Here is an 18,441-nt window from a genome sequence, read left to right on the forward strand (position 1 = left end):
ACTCCGTCTGCTTCAGGTCCCAAAGTCAAACGAACACTGTGGCATCACTGAGAGTTAAAAACTGTCTAAATTCTTTCGTCTTTAATAAAATGATCAGCGTAGCTGCTTTACCAGGTGTAACAATTAAGTTTAATATCCAGGCATCCATGAAAACATGGTATATGGTATATAATGCTGTGCTAGTGATCGTTAGCGACAGCTATGTTAGCATAACAAAGCATAACACAGTGAACCTGGAGAATGAACGCTAACTTTTTTCCACTTGATAAAAGTTCCCGATGTGTTTTTTTGACAAATGCAATTGCATGGAAAATTACTATAAATGGACCAAACTTCAGTAGGGGAGAACAACTGAGATAATCCAGCCTAGGGCTGTGCGATATGACAAAAATCTCATATCCCGATATAAGACATTTATCGTCCTGACAACGATATAAATCACAAAAATGTAATATTTTCTGTAAATTCTGTGAATCTCAGGCAACTCGACTTGCGTTTAGTTTTTCCAGCTGGGCGTCCTTTACCTGGATTCGAGTGTTTTAACTGATGCATGAAACTATACATTTTTAGACATAAGTTGTAACGGCCACCATTTTCTTTCAAAGTTTGAGTCTTTTTTAGCACCTGACGGCTCTTTTTTTTGCTTCTCATCCGTAAACTCTCTGCATACTCTTTCATTTGATTCAGTTTATTCTGAAAAGTCTCAACAGGATCTTGAGCTTTATTGTGAAAGGTTTATGTGGAAAACAAACAAGCGGACAGCGGAGCCAGGCGATGGTTTTACCGTCATTGTTGCTAACGACAACACGTAAAAACAGGCACTTGTCCATCCATAGTGTGGTTATATTAAATATAAGAGAAAGAGAGACTTTAAGAAATTAATATAGCCACTACAGTGACCGTCAAAACGATGAAAAATATTGCTGTAAACAGTTTAGTTTACGACACCACGAAACAAACGATAGCGTAATAGGAAACGATAGACGTTTTTATATTGTCATCCGATATATATCGTTATATCAAACAGCCCTAATCCAGCCACAATATGAGGTTAGTCATAGGGGTGGGCGATATAAATGATATACGATAGAAACTATATAAATTTGGCCAACGATAGAGCTTTTGACTATACCGCTCTATTGCGATAGCGCATGTTAATGATGTCATCAAGCTGCGCCTGTTTTGGTCGAAAGCATCGCAGCGGCTACAACCATTATCATCTGCAAATTATGCCGGGCGACAGTCATAGCAAAGAGATGAAGCACTTTTGAAATATGGGGAAAGCCAAAAACTGCGCTTCCTCCACTTCCGTAACATTGATTCATTAATGTTGAATTCTCTCGCAGCTGTTCTATTCCCATGTTGTTGCAGTATATTAATAACTAACCTTGTATTGTGGATGAATAATCTCAGTTGTTCTCCTGACTGAAGTTTGGCCTGTGTATAGCATCCTGCTATGCGATTGCATTTGTCCCTAACAACCAGAATCCCTCACGTTAACTTTTATCGAGTGGAAAAAAAGTTGGCGTTCATCCTCCAGCTTCACTGTGCTAATGTTATGCTAACATAGCTGTGTTGCTAGCAATCACGTACCACAACGTTATATACCAGGTAGTCGAACTTCAGTAACCCTACAAACGCCACTGCTGTTTAATTTCCTGTCTTCATTTATGTTGGAAATGGTAGCAGAGCTGTACATTTTAATTAGTTTCAAAAATCTCTCAGTCAGAACATGATATGTCATGTTTAGGTGGAAACTAGCGAGCTAACTTCCTGTTAACTTCTAACTCCGTCTCAGTATTCGTTTGACTTTGGGACCTGAAGGGGACAGAGTTTTGGACCCAGATTACTCCGCGAAGCTCCTGACTACGGCAGCCGTAATGCTCTGACAATCCATCAAGCAGTGCGGCTTACCAAAGTTGTACTAAAACATTTTTAACAGATTTCAGCACGCTCAAATCGGTTTGAGGTCAGTAAGCACAACCAGAATTCATACATAAGGCACACTCTCGATTTTTGAGAAAATTAAAGGATTTTAAGTGTGCCTTATAGTGTGTAAAATACCTTATACAGAAGAAAAGAATATATCGCGATATATATCGTTACCGCACGTGCTTCAAATTATATCGCGATATGGATTTTAGGCCATATCGCCCAGCCCTAGTTAGTCATTAATGTAAGATAAGATAACCTTTAATAGTCCCACACGTGGGAAATTTGTTTTGTTACAGCAGAAAGTGGACAGTGCAAAGTTACATAGCAAAAATGAGAAAAACACTGGAACAACAGTATATGTTGTTCCAGTGTTTATAGAGCAGCTACCAGAGAATTCAACATTAATGAATCAATGGAATGGAAGTGGAGGAAGCAAGAGGAATGAGTTGAGTAAAGTTTGACTTATCTGACTGTTTTGTTTCATTTAATGCACCTTATAATACGGTGCGCCTTATGTATGAAAACAGACCCGTTTGTCGACAGTGCGCCTTATAATACGGTGCGCCTTATGGTCCAAAAAATACGGTATATACAATATACCATACTGTGCAAAAGTCTTAAGCTACGCCCAATTTCTTTATATTTTTCTTCCAAAGAGCTGGAGACTTTTCTTAAGTGCTCTTGATCAATAGCTCTCCAGGCTTTCTTTGGATATTGGGTGCTTTTTTTTTCTTTTTCTTTTTCTTAAACAAATTTTCAGTCCAGTCCTCATACCTGACCTTTTTCAGAAGAACATCTGTTTTTGTGTCAACTAACATTAACCTATGTGTCATTCAGGCATAAGACAAAGAGACAACTTTACTAAGATGTCTACATACATTTACAAAATGAAAAGAAATGATGAATAGCGAGACTTTTATGCTGCTATTTGATGTCACAATGAAAAACTGAACAGTTGGAATTGCAGTTGAAAAGCTGCAACTGTCCCGCCTATGTATAAAGCTAATACTAGCTTTTAAATCTGTTTCATGGCTCTAATGAATTTTGTTTCCCCAAAATTTATTTTAAGACCTACATGGAGAGCATTGCTGGGGAGAAGGGACTTTTTTATGTACATAACTATGGTTGGGCGATATGTAAAAATTTGCCAACCAACAATCTAGGGCTGCCACAAACGATTATTTTGATAGTCGACTAGTCACCGATTATTCTTGCGATTAGTCGACTAATCAGATCATGCATCCATTGGACGTAAAACGTACAGATTATTGCAGCAGCATGCATCTGCTCTTATATAACTATCATTAGCTTACAGCTTTAAGTGTTTAAGGTATGTGAAACTAAAAATAAAGACAAGATGATAGTTTATTAAACTTTTAATGAAATTTCAAGTTTGAAGCAAACTGAAAACAAATATAACAAAATAGCATTTTGTGCTCAGTCCTCACAACTATATTGAACTTTGGGACTATATAGTCAGTATAGCAATCTACACGAGATTATTGTTCATAGCCAGGAAAGTTAGCTTTTCTACATGTTCTGCAGAAAGGCTTGCTCTCTTTTGAGAGCAGATGTTCCCTGCTGTGGAGAAGATCCGCTCCGATGGGGTGGAGGTTGCAGGAATGCACAGAAAAGATTTAGCTAGCTTTGATAGTGTGGGGAAACGTCCCTCATTTTCGCTCCACCATTTAAGAGGATCATCCTTTTTAGAAACTGTGGCTTCTTTAAAGTACAGCTGAACTTCACTTCTCACAACTTGGACATCTTGGTCCTCCTTAGATGCTTCTTCCTCATTGTCACCCTGACTGTCTGTGTCAGACTCAAGGAGGTTGTCCAGAGCAGTCTTTTCAGTTCTACCTGAACCATTGGCCGTCTGCACTTTTGCATGCTCATGTGTCCCAGCATTTGCTTCTTTGACAGCAAGCACTTCAACAGTCCCCTGCACTCTGATGACATCTTCAGGAGCCAAAAACTTTAACTTTCTGTATCTGGGGTCCAAGGCAGCTGCGAGAATAACAGGGTTTTCTTTGTCTGCTGAGAAAGTACATATACTCCCACATCTCTGTGTTATGCCTTTTTCTGCACTGGCAATGAAAGATTTTCCTGAGCTCGTCTCCAGTTGGCTTTGGTCTACAGCCCGTGTCAGCCCTTTGACCACCTGTGGAAGACCTGAAACCATTGTGTACTGCTGTCCACTAAGGTAAACAGTAGCAGTCTCAAAAGGTGCCAAACCTTGCTTCAGTTCTTCAAGCAGCACCCACTGCTCTGGCTTCAAGTCGAAGTAGTGTTTCCCCCTTGGCGTTACCTCGGGATCTGAAAGAGTGGCAGTGAGAGGCCAGCGCTGTTCGAGGAGTCTCTCTATCATGTGGAATGTACTATTCCATCTTGTACTGACATCTTGGATCAGTGTATTTTTCTTCACATTCATTTGCTCCTGTTTCATTTTTAGTCTTGTACTAGCCAGCTCGCTTCTCTTAAAGTGCTCCACTAGCTGCCTAGCAGCACCTAGTGCTCTGCTGATGGTGGTTTCTTTGAGAGCAGTATTGACTATGAGCTGGAGTGTGTGTCCAGCACAGCGGATAGAGGCCCATCCATGTTTTTCTTCAAGCAGTCGCATTGCTGCCACCATATTGGAACCACTGTCATGTACTACTGCTTTTATTTTGGCAGGCAAGATGTCAAACTTTGTTAGCACCTCTTCCATCCATGTCACTATATTGGCACCAGTATGCCTCTCCTCAAGAGGCATGGTATCAAGGATGAAGCTCTTCATCTTCCAATCTTCACTCAGGAAATGGCAAGACACACCAAGGTAGGCCTCTGTTGCACGACTGGTCCAGACATCAGCAGTCAGGGTGAAGAAACCTTTGACACCACCAAGGGTCTGCTTTACCTAAAGATATGAGATGATTTGGAACAATAGTAAGCATTAGGGAAATATATTACAGTATATTTTTTCATTATTAATAATGCTTGTCAGTTTATGCATTAAGATTTAAATTTACCAATCGAATAATTCAGTTACATCAAATACAGTTACGTATGTTAAACAATAAACATTCAACATATCAGTAAAAAACAAAAAAACCAAAAAACAACAACTTTCCATTACATGCTTTAACCAAGATTAATTTATTGGTTGCTCAGTCAGCAAGCTCTTAATATTATTTCATCATGAAATGTATTAAATTCTAATACAAATTGCTATTTTGTGTTTGTGGTGTGAGAGAGTGGAGAGAAAGAGAGACCAACCTTCTCAAAGGTAGCATCATATTTCTTTTCCATCAATTTGGTGAAGTGGGATCGGCCTGGTAGGTAGTTATCATGGTAATCTGGGTTGAACTGCTTGATCATCTCTTTGAAACCTTGATCATCAACCATAGACAGGGGTCTCATGTCCGTCACCAACATGTTCAAGATTGATTCAGTCAGGACATCTGCTTGCCGAGGTGTACATGTTGTTGGCTTGGTGACAAAGTCGTCCATTGAAGACGAACGTATTTTTTTAGCAGTCCTGTAACGTTAACAGCTATTAATATAAGCAATAATAAGTAGTGCTCTCAGCGTTAATCTCGTCAATACGACGTTAACGCGGCAAATCCCCGTTAGCGCGATAACGCGGTGCGAGGACTGCACGGCACTGACTAATGGGGATTTGCCGCGTTAATGCGGTTATGGCGTTAACATCATATTAACGAGATTAACGCTGACAGCACAAATAATTAGCAGCTTGCTGTTTACGATAATGTTAGCAGCTAACTAGCCAATTAGCTTACCGAGACGACTGTACCACTTCGTCGTCGGATGCCACGACGTGCTTCCTTTTTAGATGCTCGTGCATCGCTGTTGTACTGCCATGGAAGGCAAGTTCCATTTTGCAGATTTTGCATTGGACCTTCTTTTCTTTTGTTTGGTCAAAATGCTCCCAGACTTTCGAGTTTCCGTTGCCGAGTAGCCATGATAACGGAGACTGCTTCTTCTTCTTCGTCTTTGGCGTTTAACGGTATCCTTGTAGGTGCATTTCCGCCATCTTCTGTTTCAGTCTGTTATTACACTCTTAAATCCTACTGTTATTCCTGCACCTTTCAGGATTTTACGGCATTTAAACGATGCGTCGACTATTAAATTAGGCGTCGACGATTTTGATCGTTGACGTAATCGTGACTAGTCGACTAATCGTGGCAGCCCTACAACAATCCATCGTCCATTGTCCAATAATCGACAATGGGCGATATATTCACGCATGCGCAGACTTTTTGATGGGTGGAGCAATGTAATTATGCACGGACCGATTTGGGCATTTACAACACAGAAGAAGTCCAAACATGGATGAACTAATTGCCAAAAAAATATAAAGTCGCCAATTTGGGATTTCTTTGGCTTTAAACCGATGAAAGAGGTAAATTTAAGGATGTAACCAAAACGGTGTGCCGCTGACGTATAGTGCGAGCAAAGGACTGAAACATGACTAACTTGCATTAGCATGTATGTGTCCACCATCTGAATGTTTTTTCTGAAAATAGGCTACTACCTTTCTTTCTTTCTGTTATGAGTTTGAGTAAATGAATCGCTGCATTTGGGCACACTCGGAGGACGGTGTATCTGCTCGCAGATGAAAGATGGTGCTGTTAAAACAGCGCTATTATTTTTTTTTCTGTTTACTGCTTCTATTAGCTCCATCATTATTAGCAAACTTACTCATTGGCAAATAAATAAATAAATCGCCCTTGTAAAAACGATTGACGATAGGCTCAGCCTATCGTCTGTAGTCAATATATTCGTCCAATCGCCCAACCCTATACATAACCCATCTGCCCCATTCAACTCTCGTGCAAATTTCATTTCAAATCAGACTTTGACAGGCCAGAAGAGGAAAATGATGGAATAATCCTGTCCGTTTTTTCATATTTACAGTAAATTTTAAACAAATTTTAAAACATCCCTTTAAACAACAAAAAAGGGAGCAGATCAAGCGTTTTGTAATCTTTATTCCAAAAAAACTGTTGGAACTGTTGCCATTAACAATCAACATTAGCATGTTGGTAAGAAAACCTGCATTTTGAAATTAAGTTAACTAAGTATCCTGTATGTTAACTAGAGTTTGCGCATTTGTAACAAACATAACAGATAAAAATCTGTTGGAAACTCTACGAGTTATCCAGCGCACCTCACTCTGACTCATTTTTCCAGTGAACATCAGCAAGCAGTTCCGCATCTGTGTATCTGAGTGTCAGGCCTGTGGTCAGTAGACCAGCATTGTTGTCCCTTGAGCTGTGCTAATGGCTAATAAAAATAATGTACTGATGTATTTACAGAACAGGAAACATCTTGTTTTCCCTTGTTTGTTCACTGTGGCAGCCAATAAATGCTTTTTTTATGTAACAGAATAATAAATATTGTCACATCAAAGACTATTTCTTAGAAACGGCTGGCCAATTCTTGGTCTTTCTTATCAGTTACCATTTATTTAAATATTTCAAACGTAAGCCATGTGGAAACACTTGGCGTGGGTGTGTGTGGCAGTGGCTCAGTGAGTCCCACCTTTCCCTCTGTGTCAGACAGGCTTTTGGACTCTGAACAATGGCAGAGTGCACATGGCTACATGCCAAGAGGAAGGTGAATTGTTTGTCTATCGCTGCACAAAGTGGAAATGAGGCTATATTGTCCTGCAGTCTTTCCAGATCGTAACTTAACATTTTAACTGTGACACTTTTGGAAATTATTACAAACAAATCCTTTTTTCCCTCCACAGTTACTAATAAACAAATGGTACCTGTGTGTGTTAATAACAACTAAAACAAAGAGGCAATGAGCTTTTGAACCTTATTTGTAGATAGAATTGGTGGATGGGAGCAGTTTGTGCGTGGGTCAGGATACTGAAATAAGTAATGTCAAAGGCAGATACAAACCGCACAACCAACACGAGTTCCTGAGCAGCTTGTACTCGGTGAACTCTTCTGCTTTCACTTCAGCCCGTCTGTCGCCATGTTTACTTTCTCACTCCCTTTCAATGATAAAGTACAACACAGGTTTCAGTGACTGGTCAAATAACACATGTGCTAATAAACACACGCTTACCTGCATGTAAAATCACAATCATTGGGGGTTTTTTGGGGTTTTTTTCTTCAACTTTTTAACCTTTAACATTATTTGCATGTGTTTTGCCTCATCTGTCCACTGGTGTAGCAGCGTTTGGGTTGGCCCCAACAAACTGAGTTGTTGCCTTTGTTTGTTCAAAAATGTTTGAGTGCAGTTCCTGGCGAATGAGCCAGACTTTTTAAAGGCACAGAGATTTTTGCTGGTGTTTAACAGCAATGCTGTTATGATCCACCAGATTTGGTGCATTTTTGTTATTTGAATTCATTATAAATCTGTGTTGGGGAGTGTTACTTTACATCACACGATCGTTACAATTAAAAAGTAATCCATTGAGAGCGTAACCTACTGTCATTACATTATATTGCAACAGTTCACAACAGCTTCTAGGACAATCGGCCAGTAAAAGACAGTAAATGTTGGTACTACTTTTTTTTTTTTTAGCACTTATTGCACTTTTAGAGACAGCTTTTGACAATATTGCATGATAAAAGAAGACGGTGTTGAGTTAGAGTACTGGTCCTAGTTGAAAGTTTCCTCACATAAATACTGGATGTCAAGGCAATGCCATCCAGATTAAATATCTCTTTCACATATTCTGCAGAGCCAAATATAAAAACGTAATTTTTGTTTGGAGATTGCAGGTGCTTCCTTAAAATGTGATGTATATTGCTTAAAAGAATGAAGGGAACACTTGATTCTCACAATCCAACACAAGGTCGGTTAAATTTCAGGTATAAGGAAGCATAAACCATGTCTGTTGCAAATGAAAGTAACATCAGGAGCACTAGAAATGCAACAAGATAAAAAAAGGAATGGTTGTAGAGGTGTTGGCCACAGATCATTGCTCTCTCCTGAGTAATTTTTCTCTATTTGCGATTTTTGCTGATGTCCTTGTCAATGCTGATAGGATGAGCTGCCCATTCAGGTTGCATAAGCAGTGTAGCTCCTCCAGCATGGCATACCCATAAGTGCCAAGAAGGGTTAAGTAAGTAAAACTTTATTTATATAGCACCTTTCAGGATATAAAATCACAAAGTGCTTCACAAGAGCCAACAATGTAAAAATAAATAAATAAATGAATAAAAGCAGATTTAAAGAGATGTTTTTAACTGGCTTTTAAAAGAGACTGTACAATCAAGTCCAAAGGAAGAGAGTTGCAGAGTCTGGAGGCCACTGAACAGAAGGCTCTGTCTCCTTTTGTTTTCAGCTTAGTATGGGGCATCATCAGCAGACCCTGGTCACAGGACCTCGGGGACCTATGGGTACAGAAGTCCTCTGATATAACCTAGTGCCTGTCCACGAAGAGCTCTCAGTGAGTGGAAAAAATCTTAAATTTCACTCTGATGTAGACCGAAAGCCAGTATAGCTGTATCAAGAGCAGCATTTTAAAGAACTTGCAAGCGTTCTTTGGAGGCTTTGCTAAGACATGTATACAGTGCATTGCAGTAATCCAATCGTGATGAAACCAAAGCATGAATGATCATTTCCAGTTTAGGACGTGACACAATGGATCTTAGTTTGGCAATATTTTTAGATGATAAAAACAGGAACGAACCAGAGACTTGATGTGCATATAAAGTAAAACTAGAGGTTCCTTAATCAAGTTTCTTTAAAAAAAATTGCCAAACGTTTTTGAAATCAGTAGGTACCAAAAAATACAAAAAAAACATTGCAAATACAACAACAACAAAAATAAGACAAACACACATGACTAGAAAAATAAAATAAAATAAAATAACAACATTTAAGAAAAAAAAAAAGAAGAAGAGGGGGGGGGGGGACTTACTGAGTAATGCTGGAAGTCAGGTTCGCAACCTGGAGGCTGGAAAAGTATTTCAGGAATTGCCCCCACACCTTGTAAAACTTACCGCTGTTATTACTAATCGCATATCGGATCTTTTCAAGGCTCAGATAGTACATAAGGTACCTCAGCCATTGCGTCTGGGTGGGCAAAGGGGCACTCCTCCATCTTAGTAGGATTGCACGCCTAGCTACAAGGGAGGCGAAGGAGAGCATGCAACGCTGTGACGAGGTCAACCGTGCATCAGCCTCTCCAGTGGTGCCAAAAAGCACAACTAATGGGTTAGGATCCATATGGTGTCCAAGAATTAGGGACAAGGTTTGAAATACATCTCTTCAGAATCCTTCAAGGCTAGGGCACATCCAGAACATATGGATAAGGGAAGCCTCCGCACTCCCACACTTATCACAAGTGGGGTCAACATTCGGATACATACGAGATAGTTTGACTTTGGACAGATGAAACCTATGCACGACCTTAAATTGTAAAAAACAGTGGCGGGCACATAGGGATGTGGAGTTAACTAACTTGAATATTAAGTCCCAAGTATCCATAGACAATGAGCGATTTAAATCTTGTTCCCAGGCCGTTTTAATCCGATCTATCGAAGAACCGTTCATGCTCACCAGCCTGTCATAGATAAGAGAGATAAACCCTTTACGTGTTGGAACTAGGGTAAGGAGCATATCCCCTGGGCTTGCAGCTGGTGCAACTGGGAAGTTTGGAATCTGAGATTGGAGGAAATGTCTGGTCTGCAGATATCTGAAAAGATGTGTACGTGGGAGATTGAACTTTTCAGAAAGCTGAGCAAAAGATGCAAAGATATTGTCAGAAAACAGATCATTGAAACATGTAATGCCCCTGTCACGCCAATCTCGAAATATAGGATCAGATAATGATGGCTGAAAAAAAGGGTTAGAAAAAATTGGACTCAGAAGGGAGAAGCCTGTAAATCGAAAATGCTTCCTCATCTGAGCCCACACCCTCACCGTGTGCCAGACAACTGGATTATCAATTGTCTTGTTTGGGGGAAGGGGGAGTGAAGAACCAATCAGGGCCAGGACAGAAGAGCCTGTAGTTGAGTTAAACTCCATGAGCACCCAGGACGGGCAATTACCTTTGTTTTGGAAGTACAGCCAAGAAATAATGTAGCGCATATTTGCTGCCCAATAGTAATATCGAAAGTTAGGCAGTGCCAAGCCTCCACGACTTTTGGGTTTTTGGAGTTGAGCCTTGTTCAATCGAGGTCGTTTACCTCTCCATATATAAGAGGAGATAATTGAGTCCAATGAATCAAAGAAGGATTTGGGGATAAATACTGGTAACAATTGGAAGAGATACAAAAATTTAGGAAGTATATTCATTTTGATTGAGTTGATTCTTCCCACCAAAGAGGTGGAGAGAGGGGACCACTGTGCCAGATGTTTTTTTGTATTATTTAACAGAGGGAAAAGGTTCGCTTTGAAGAGACAATTATGCTTCCTTGTAATTATTACACCTAGATATGTAAATTGATTTCCTGCCATTTTAAAGGGGAGGGTAGTATAGTCATACACTGATGCATCTCCATCCACAGGAAACAACTCACTTTTGTATAGGTTGAGCTTGTATCCTGAAAACTGGCCAAATTGGCGAAGTATGGATAGCAACGTAGGTATAGATATTTTGGGGTTTGAGATAAAGATTAAGAGATCATCTGCATACAAGGATACTTTGTGTTCAACACCCTTCCTCCATATCCCATCGATCTCCCCACAGCTGCGGAGTGCAATGGCAAGTGGCTCTATAGCCAGGTTGAAAAGGAGAGGACTTAAGGGGCATCCCTGACGGGTTCCTCGTTGGAGGTTGAAAGGCTGTGACTGTATGGAATTAGTAAAAACTGAAGCGTTAGGACACATATACAATAACCTTATCCACGAAATAAATTTTGATCCAAAATTGAATTTATCTAAAACTGTGAATAAATATTTCCATTCGACCCGATCAAATGCCTTCTCCGCATCTAAGGAGAGAATGCACTCAGGACTCTGACCGGAAGGGGTGTATAATATATCCAATAGACGGCGGATATTGGAATAAGAGTAATGATTCTTAATGAAGCCTGTTTGATCTTCGGATATAACTGAGGGCAAAATATTTTCCAGTCTACGTGCCAAAACTTTGGCCAAAATTTTAGCATCGACATTTAATAGAGAAATTGGCCTGTAGGATGAGCATTCCACAGGATCCTTACCTTTCTTTGAGACAAGAGCAATACTTGCCTCGTAAAAGGATGGCGGAAGTTTACCACACTTCCATGAGTCGGAGAGGGTTAGATGTAGTTGGAGTAAAAGCAAGGGTGAAAATGCTTTGAAAAATTCTACGGGAAAGCCATCAGGACCAGGGGATTTTCCAGACTGCAGTGAAGAAATGGCTGCACCCAGCTCTTCTGGTGTGATGGGTTCATCTAATCTGTTTTTACTACCAGAGGAAAGCATAGGTACATTCAAAGTCTTTAGAAAGTTATCCATTAAGGTGCTTTCCTGCAGGAATTCAGAGGTGTAAAGTTGGGAGTAAAAAGTCCTAAACGTATCGTTAATTTTGGAAGGGTCCGAAGTGATATTACCATTAGCCATTCTAATCTTTGTGATATGTTGTTTCGCCTGGAAGCCCCTTAACTGGCTGGCAAGCATCCTACCCGATTTCTCGCCATCAATATTAAACAAACTCTTACTCTTCAGGAGCTGACGTTCAATTGAGTGTGTTGAGAGGAGATCGAATTTAGTCTGAAGCTGGGCTTTTTACCTTAGCATAGAGCAGGTCTACTTCTTTGATTCGGTTGACTAAATCGAGTCGTTCGATACGGGCCTTTTTCTTCATATTAGCAGTATAGGAAATAACTTGTCCCCTGAGAAAGGCTTTTAGTGTATCCCAAACTATTAAGCTAGAAGTTCCTCCTGTGGCATTTGTTTTAAGAAACAAGGTTATTTGTTCTTTCATGAATTCCAGGAAGTTTACATCTGCCAGGAGAGTCGAATTAAAACGCCAGTGTCGTCTGGATTGAGGGATGTCTGGGAAACTCATTGATAGCACAACAGGGGCGTGGTCTGATATTACTATGGTCTGGTATTCACAGGATTGGACCCATGGGGTCAGCTGATTATGAATAAGAAAATAATCGATCCTAGAATAAGTGTGGTGTACCTGTGAAAAAAAAGAGTACCCTCTTCTGTGGGGGTGTAAGCAGCGCCAAACATCAGAGACACCACAGTTAGATAAAAAGGGTTGAATGAAAAGAGCAGATTTACTGACAGCGCAGGGATTCGGGGAGGATCGGTCTAACACAGGGTCCAGCCAGCAGTTGAGGTCACCACCAAGTATGAGAGAGTATGAGCTCAGATCAGGCAGCAATGAGAAAGCACGCTGGAAGAAATCTACATTATCAATATTGGGCGCATATATGTTGGCCAACACTACTTTCGTATTGTAAAGCTTACCCGAAACAAAAACGTACCTGCCATTCGTATCAGAAATTACATTATGTTTGTCAAAGGGAATATTTTGGTCAATTAAAATAGAAACGCCTCTGGCCTTAGCCTGAAAGGTGGAATGAAAATGCTGCCCTGCCCATCGGGACAAAAGACGAGAGTTATCCGAATCACGGAGGTGTGTTTCTTGTAGAAAGACAACAGCTGCCTTAAACTGCTTTATGTGTGAGAGCACCTTCCTTCTTTTCACAGGGTGGTTTAAGCGACTACCCATAGTGCTGCACTAAAAATGTAGGAAAACAAGTGCAGCTGAAAACAGAGTACAAAAAAGAAGACAAATAAGAGACTGAAACAGAGAGTAGAATGGTTCCTGGATCCCCCAATTTGACAAAACAACATACAACTACCCCGGCTCTGAAGGGTGTCTCCCCCCACTCCCCATCCACCCCCCCACCCACAAGACAGCTGCTAAGGAAAAAAGCAGCAAGCTCTCCAAAACACACACTGTGTACCCTCCAGAAAAAGAAACTCTTCCTGTCTAACACTAAGAACTAACTTTAGCTCCCATAACAATGATTTCAGTAAACACAACACTCCTAAATAAACAGTAGAATTTTTAAAGCAGTCAGCATAGAATCCACAACACAACCAATAACCAACTTTGGGGACAATAGAAGCAATGTGATATGAATAGCCTCCCTGCTAGTAAATAGCGGAGGAGAAGAAAAAGAAGAAGAAAAAAAAGAAAAGAAAAAAGAAGCGTCAGCAATGTCTGAGTATGAACGAAAGTCCTTGCATATCCCAGGAGAGGAAGGTAGTCAGAACAGTCTACTCACAGGGCTGTCCCGCGGACAAACGTCGGGACCAGACAAGCAGGCTCTCAGGGTGATTCGGCTGTAGTGGGCAGGTTGTCCAAGTATCTCCTCACTTCATCGGCCGAATGAAGCCAGCGTCTTGCGCCGTCAAGAGACGTGATGCGAAGTCGTGCAGGATACAGCAGAGCAGGCTTGAGACCTCGTTTATACAGCTTGGACATCACTTCACGGTACTCCACTCGCTTGCTCAGAACTTCCGGGCAGTAGTCCTCCACCACGCGAATCTGCCGACCATGGTATTCTAGTTTCCCTCCTTGCCGGGCTTCTCGGATAAGAAGGTCCTTTACCTGGTACCGATGAAGGCGTATAATTACGGGGCGCGGTCTCTGTCCTGGGGCCGGCTTAGCGGCAGGTATACGGTGGGCTCTGCCGATCTCCGGGTGGGTCGGGAGCCTCTCCTTCCTGAAAACCTCGCAGAGCAAATCTGCAAAAAATTCTGTGGGACGCCCACCTTCAGCGCCTTCCTCGAGTCCCAGGATACGCAGGTTTTGGCGCCTACTTCGGCTTTCTAAGTCCGTAACTTTAGCCAGAAGTTTAGTGTTAGATTCGCTGAGGTTGGAACAAACGTTCTCAAGGTCTCTAACCCGCTGGCTTAAGTCGTCCGCTGCTAGCTCTAAAGATTCGAGCCGCTGACCATGATCTTCTACCGCAGAGCGGACTTCGTCAAACTTCGACTCCAGTAGGCCAAAAGATGTTTTGAAATCGCTGGCCAATGCCTCCCTATGCTGCTCCAGAAGGGAGGAGATGGCCGCCATGTTCAGCTTAGGTGCGTCGTCCTCCTTTTCTGCCGCTTTAGTGCGTTTTGAGGCCATGTTAGACCGAGCAAAAACCAATTTCGGAACCCGTAAAATAAAATATACGCAGTTCAAAAGTTTTGTTGTGAATTGGCAGGTTTAGGAGTGGAAAAAGGTAGAAAAGTTAGCGGAGCAGTCTTCTCCTCTTCCTACTACATCCCCCTAGCGACCGGAAGTCTGACAGTCCTCATTTAAGAGTATAGGAGCAGTAGGTGTAGCAGAGGACTGTAAAACTGGTACTGATCTTGTTTTAAAAGGATAGATATAGTCTAAAATAGAAAGGCAATGTTAATAAAGTCAAAGTCAAAAGTCAGCTTTATTGTCAAAAACCATATGTACAGATAATAGACCGGAATTTGAAATTGCAGTGCTCCCATGGCCCTCAGTGTTACACTAAAACAACAGAAAGATAAAAAGAATTAAAATCTTATATACATTAAAATGATCCATTAGGATATCTACATCATTATAAGAGAATAAAAATAAATTAAAGCCTCAGAAAACGTGCTGGCAGTAGATGATTTTAATAAGAGCAGACCTCATAGTGAGCTGAAGACGGTGCCACAGTCACAGATAAATTAAAAATAACACTGCAGTGGTTGGAAATAAAAATGTCCTCAGAACAGAGAGAATCAACGGACAGACCCAAAGTAAAAACGAGTTCCAAAGGACAGTTGGGCTGGATAAAATTAAAAGTGTCCAGAGTCATTATCAGTATGGATGATAAAATCCTTGACTACAACCAGTCAACGGTTTTAGGGTGGATGATTTAAAAAAAGTCACTAAAATCCTTTTTGTCATGCTGTTTGGAGCAGGTGAATGGTACACTACAGCACAATATAAAGGATCCTTTCCCCCGATTTTAATAACTTAAGACGACACCGAGGAGTCTGGAGAAACACTCATGAGATACCTGTGTTGCGGAAATCCAGGCCTATCACATCCAGGCAGGGATGTGGATGTAGAAAACCCCTCTGATATAATCCCAGGGGAGTAGGTGATCGGTAACGCCGCTGACATTTACCAGTACAGACGAGTCTGAGTTTTACATGCAGCGGACTACTCATGTGCCTGTTTTCAGTCCAAACTCTCAAAAGACAGATGGTGTTGCAGGCAGTGTAACGTTCACCATTGAGTCTTTTTCATGTCAGTCCCATGTGCTTGATGTGAACCTGCTCTCATTTGCAATGAGAACAGGGCGCCAGTAGTGGTCTTCCAGTTCTGATGTTCAGCAGCAGTCTGCTCAGCCCTGCTTGGCTCTCATTGTGTAACAGCACATCTGCTGGTATCTCCTCCACACTCCTCAGACTGTGTTGGGAGCTGCTGCTTGTATTGATGTACCACGCTGGAGGAGCTCAATTATTTGTGTAACCTGAATGGACACACTGATATCCCTGAAGTTTAACTTAACCCCCTCTTGATGTAGTCGTGCATGTTTCATGCTGTGTACACAGGAGCAGAAGATCTGCCAGCGTTATGACCAGCTGATGGAAGCATGGGAGAAGAAGGTGGAGAGAATGGAGAACAACCCCAGACGCAAAGCCAAGGAGAGCAGAACACGGGAGTACTATGAAAGGCAATTCCCCGAGATCCGCAAGCAGAGAGAGCAGCAGGAACGCTTCCAGAGGTAAAAATGTAAAAAAAATCCAGAGACATATGGTTAGATATTTTTGGTACTTTATTCACAAACACACTGATGCCTTTTGAACTTCGCAAAGTGAGGATTTGGTTTAAAGAGGTCAACATACAGATTAGGGTTAAACTGAAAGTAATTGGTTTTATTTTCAGTTTTGATCAATTTTCTTTTCACCAATCAATTTAATGATCTGTGAAATGCTTGTGGTTACATTCAGAGTGAAGTCCACATGGCTGGTTGTACTGTGTAGCGAGGAGTCATTCTGGCCATGCATGGAGTCTGATCAAAACACGTAGCGTGAGTTAAAATCATAAAAAAGGAATAGTGTACGCTGGATGTGATTAAAACTGAAGGCGCCACTGTGAATTTTCACTCTCGCAGGGATTTGATACATTAACAACAAGAACTGGCACTACACCTAGATGTTAAAATTGCCTTTTCTGTCTTTAAGAGGCCTGTTCAGCGATCTCTTAAATGGAGGGCATTTGGTGGTATGTAATGGCCTACTTTGGCTCTCTGGGTTTGAGACGGGGTCAGGGTCCAGAGTCTGGTTGTTCCTGGCGCTGGCGCTTTGTGCTTTAATTGAAATATCCACATAAGAGTTTTTATGTCAGCGCTATTTATGCAGACTGCTAGACCGCGAAGGAGGAACCCAGTAATAACTGTTCAGGGAGACTGTTTTCTTCATTAATAATGGGCACAAGGATTTTGATCTTGAAGAGGGCTTTGAAAGCCCAAAATTTCCCTTTCTCAGCAATTTGTCCCTGAGTTTGGAGGTTTATTTTTTGTTTTTTTGTTCTTAAAGGGTGTCAATGTCAGCTAGCTTCTATACAGATGTTATGGATTACTCTCTCTCTCTCTCCCTTTTTTTTTTTTTACATTATTTTGACAACATTTGAAATAAATGATCAATATTGTAACATTTATAACTCTGCTTTTTCACAGGGTTGGACAAAGGGGAACAGGTCTGTCTGCAACAATTGCAAGAAGCGAACATGAGATTTCTGAAATCATAGATGGGCTTTCTGAGCAGGAGGTGGGTATTAAGTGGACATAATTTGAAATGTGCTATGAGCTTCCTATGCCACAGTCATGAGCAGCTGTAACCAGTTCAGCCACTCTGGCCCTCTGAGGGTTTCTTTTTTTCCCCCCCATTGCGCCAAACAGAAAGTAGAAATGTTTAGATGATAATGAGTTCTGCTGATTCTGCGGTAACCACACTAGTCTTTCTGTAACTGCTTCACAATAAAAGCATCACTGGTTTTGTGGTATAATGCTTTTAATGTGAAACTGAAACAACCGAAACAGCTGGTTAAGCAAAAAGAAGTGAAACTGTAAAAGGAGGCTCTCCAACTCACATAGTTCAAACACTGCCTGTTTGAAAAGTGTCTAGGTTTTTGTGTATTTGGAGAGGGAGAGATGTCTCTTTTATCTCCCTTACTACATCACCTCAAATCATAAAGCACATAATCTTCATGAGTAAGCTGTAAGGTGGTGTATTGATTAAGACGGGTAACAGGGGCTGCTTTGTCTGTGTTCCACAGAACAACGAGAAGCAGATGAGACAGCTGTCAGTCATCCCACCCATGATGTATGACTCTGAGCAGAGGCGAGTGAAGTTCATTAACATGAACGGCTTGATGGACGACCCGATGAAGGTGTACAAAGCCCGGCAGTTCATGAATGTTTGGACCGAACACGAAAAGGAGATCTTCAAGGAGAAGTGAGTTGTTTTCGTTTTGCTGGTGGCACAAGATGTTACAGTCGCAGTGTCTCCCTGTACTTCAGATGTGGTTTATGGGACTTAATGCTAGCTTGCTCTTGTGGTTTTGGC

General features: G+C 41.2%; 2 protein-coding genes across 8 annotated transcripts in view; one reads left to right on the forward strand and one right to left on the reverse strand.

Moving 5' to 3' along the window:
* ncor1 (nuclear receptor corepressor 1) overlaps positions 1-18,441 on the forward strand; it is a 68,204-nt gene that overhangs the window by 15,276 nt on the left and 34,487 nt on the right. For all 7 annotated transcript variants that reach the window (XM_084941725.1, XM_084941721.1, XM_084941720.1 and 4 more), the window contains exons 10-12: positions 16,426-16,598; positions 17,553-17,643; positions 18,152-18,330. In XM_084941725.1, the coding sequence (XP_084797851.1) occupies positions 16,426-16,598; positions 17,553-17,643; positions 18,152-18,330 (443 nt within the window). The remainder of the gene's footprint in view (positions 1-16,425; positions 16,599-17,552; positions 17,644-18,151; positions 18,331-18,441) is intronic.
* LOC146378737 (E3 SUMO-protein ligase ZBED1-like) lies at positions 3,368-6,033 on the reverse strand. The gene is made up of 3 exons (XM_084941732.1): positions 5,712-6,033; positions 5,188-5,449; positions 3,368-4,828 (listed from the first exon to the last, which is right to left on the reverse strand). Exons 1-3 carry the CDS (start codon positions 5,807-5,809, stop codon positions 3,425-3,427), a joined length of 1,764 nt encoding a protein of 587 aa, XP_084797858.1. The 5' UTR covers positions 5,810-6,033; the 3' UTR covers positions 3,368-3,424.

This window comes from Perissodus microlepis, chromosome 10 (genome assembly GCF_051167445.1).
Source record: "Perissodus microlepis isolate ML-2025 ecotype Zambia chromosome 10, ASM5116744v1, whole genome shotgun sequence".
Taxonomy (NCBI): domain Eukaryota; kingdom Metazoa; phylum Chordata; class Actinopteri; order Cichliformes; family Cichlidae; genus Perissodus; species Perissodus microlepis.

Excerpts from the sequence above, each read along its gene's own strand:
- LOC146378737 (XM_084941732.1), bottom strand. The coding sequence starts at position 5,809 with ATGGAACTTGCCTTCCATGGCAGTACAACAGCGATGCACGAGCATCTA. Across the intron at positions 5,450-5,711 it reads GAAGTGGTACAGTCGTCTCG|GACTGCTAAAAAAATACGTT; the intron begins GTAAGCTAATTG and ends TTAACGTTACAG. Across the intron at positions 4,829-5,187 it reads ATGATGCTACCTTTGAGAAG|GTAAAGCAGACCCTTGGTGG; the intron begins GTTGGTCTCTCT and ends TCATATCTTTAG.